At 41.0% G+C, this 2,559-nt stretch overlaps 1 protein-coding gene across 1 annotated transcript; it reads left to right on the forward strand.

Annotated features, from left to right (window-relative positions):
• Window positions 1-937: 937 nt before the first annotated feature.
• Window positions 938-2,148, forward strand: LOC132065369 (uncharacterized). Its single transcript, XM_059458744.1, has 3 exons — window positions 938-1,258; window positions 1,345-1,725; window positions 1,876-2,148. Exons 1-3 carry the CDS (start codon window positions 938-940, stop codon window positions 2,146-2,148), a joined length of 975 nt encoding a protein of 324 aa, XP_059314727.1.
• Window positions 2,149-2,559: the final 411 nt, after the last annotated feature.

The following is a 2,559-nucleotide window of genomic DNA, read 5'->3' on the forward strand; positions in this document are numbered from 1 at the left end:
CGACTATCACATTACAAGATATTGAGCTCATGTTTGGCATGGTTGTAGATGGTTACCCATTGAATCAAGCTAATGCTAGAAATATAAACATTGTGGGGTGGCAACAGTTGATCTACGAGCTTACTGGTTGGGCACCTAATGAGGATTGTTTTAACGGTGTTAGTAGGTTGAAAGTAAATAAATTAGTTGAATATATGAACGACTTAGATGCCATTACAAATCAAACCACAAAAATTGATGTGCAAAAGTGAGTTAGGTTGTATTTGATGTGGCTCTGTGGCGGCACGATATTTTCGAATAAGTCCGGTGGCTTACTTAATTTAAACTATTTGCTTGACATGCGTGACCTTAACACAATCAGTACACAAGCTTGGGTTAGTGGCTTCATTGTTATATTTGTTTACTTCTCTATGCTGCGCTTCGATGACCAACGCCAAGGATGTGTGTGGATTCATTTCCTTGTTGCAGGTACGTGACTTTTAAAATTATATGATTTTATTTGGTTGTCGTATTTGATAGTTATAAGCTTTCTATTTTTTTTAATATAGGTTTGGGCTTGGGAGCGAATTATACCGATGCAGCCCCTACACACGGCTCTTCAGTCACACACGGCTCTTGTACGAAAGTGCACTCATCGTAGAGTCTTCGAAAATGAGGCACGTCATGTGCTAGTCATATGTAGGGATGTATTGGAAAACCTAACAGATAGTCAGGTATTTTATCATAATTATGCTTGTTATTGGTGTTTTGATATAATAGTTACGCTTATGTGTAATTTGTTTCTTTTATTATCATGTAATTTTATGTTATTTCTATCATAGTTTGTGTGGCAGCCTTATTCAGAGGCCATCATTAATGGACTCCCCGAGTGGTGTCAGCGAGGCCGAGATATTTAGATGGTGCAGGTACCCCTCATTTGTGGAATCTATCGTGAGTGATGCATGGTAGACCGCGTCTTAGACAGTTTGGTAGGAAGCAACATATTTCGGGACCATGTGTTGAGATTGATCCTTTTCATTACAAACGTGACAAGTGGTATGCTATAAAAGAGGAAGATGAACAAAATTTTATGCGTACTGACTCTTTATGGGTTGATCGTCGACGAAGGTTAATTCTCACTGAGTATCAAACTAAACAGCTGGAGGCACTATCAGAGTACTTTCATTGGTATCGACGTCACTCGCACACTTTCATAGGAAATCCCGCACATAATGTGGATAGAGGATACCAACACATGGCAGGCAGGCATGAGGCACTAGTAGGTACATTACATTGCTTTAGATGTTTGATATTTTTATATGTGTCTTAGACCACTGTCAAATCTTATTATTTAATTTTTTTTAGGCTTTAGGACATCAAGAATCGTACAGGTTGGCTCACGAGACTATCCAAGATCCCACCGTGTCTAATGAAATGAAGGAATTAGCAGAGAAGTTTAGCCACATTAATACAGAGTCTATGGCTGCTGCCTCCCTGGGGACGATGTTGAGTTTCGCTCCAAATTATACACCACCGTCGGAGTACGTTGAGCCGCCTACTGTGCATGTTCCACGTCGTCAACGTCCTAATGTACCTAGACCTACTGCACGTGGTAGAGGATGCCAAGCAGGTAACAGGCGGGGTCGAAGCCCTGTGGATCACCAGTTGGTTAATGAAGATGACGTTCGTTTTGATCAGGATATGCCTAGCTCATCGATGCCTGCAGTTGATTATGCATATTACCCAGTAATAGATTTTGATATGTCCAGCTCATCGATGTATGCTCCCGGGGTTCCACGTGGCCAAACAACTAGCATAATCACACTTGAGGGGCCTTTGTAGAGATATGTTATTTTTGGGAGACAAGGAATTAGACTTATTTCTATCTGTCATCAGGGCATCTTGCAATGTGTCCAAAGACATAATTGGTTACAACCACCATCCACACACCATAGGTTTTGTGTTCGGCATTTGAAAAGCAACTTTACTAAAAAGTTCCTCAACACTGACCTTGAGCAGCTAATGTGGTTGGCGGCTACAGAGCACCAGAAGAAGAAGTATAAAATGAGGATGGAACAAATCAAAATATTGTCACCTCCAGCGCATCTATGGTTAAATAATCTTCCGGAGGAAAAATGGACATTGATTAAGGACAACGATATTGATTAAGGACAACGATCATAGGTGGGGGGCTATGACAACGAATGTCTCCGAATCTTACAACGGTTTATTGAAGAAAGCTCGTAGATTGCCTATTACTGCCCTAATCCGTCTGACGTTTAAAAATCTCATTGATTGGTTTGTTGAGAGAAGCTCCCTTGTTGCTTTGTTGATTGCGGATAAAAAACCTTGGCCGCTCGCTATTGAAAGAAAGTTCGATGAATACTGGGAGAGGTCCCTAAAGCACACTGACATGCAGCAATACAATATAGCTGATGGGGTCTTTGAGATTCAGACATTTGCACACGAAGGTAAGGGCGGAAATATCCATAAAGTCTCTGCCGAAGGGAAAAAGTGTTCATGTGGAAAGTGGAGAAACTACCATATGCCATTAAATTTTGTGATACCCGCGACATTCAG

Source organism: Lycium ferocissimum, chromosome 1 (assembly GCF_029784015.1).
Source record: "Lycium ferocissimum isolate CSIRO_LF1 chromosome 1, AGI_CSIRO_Lferr_CH_V1, whole genome shotgun sequence".
Classification (NCBI taxonomy): Eukaryota; Viridiplantae; Streptophyta; class Magnoliopsida; order Solanales; family Solanaceae; genus Lycium; species Lycium ferocissimum.

What these genes read in the sequence shown, in the direction of transcription:
- LOC132065369 (XM_059458744.1), top strand. Translation starts at nt 938, where the DNA reads ATGCATGGTAGACCGCGTCTTAGACAGTTTGGTAGGAAGCAACATATT. An exon ending in CAGGCAGGCATGAGGCACTA is followed by an intron (nt 1,259 to 1,344) that starts GTAGGTACATTA and finishes AATTTTTTTTAG; the next exon opens with GCTTTAGGACATCAAGAATC. An exon ending in TTGATTATGCATATTACCCA is followed by an intron (nt 1,726 to 1,875) that starts GTAATAGATTTT and finishes ATCTGTCATCAG; the next exon opens with GGCATCTTGCAATGTGTCCA.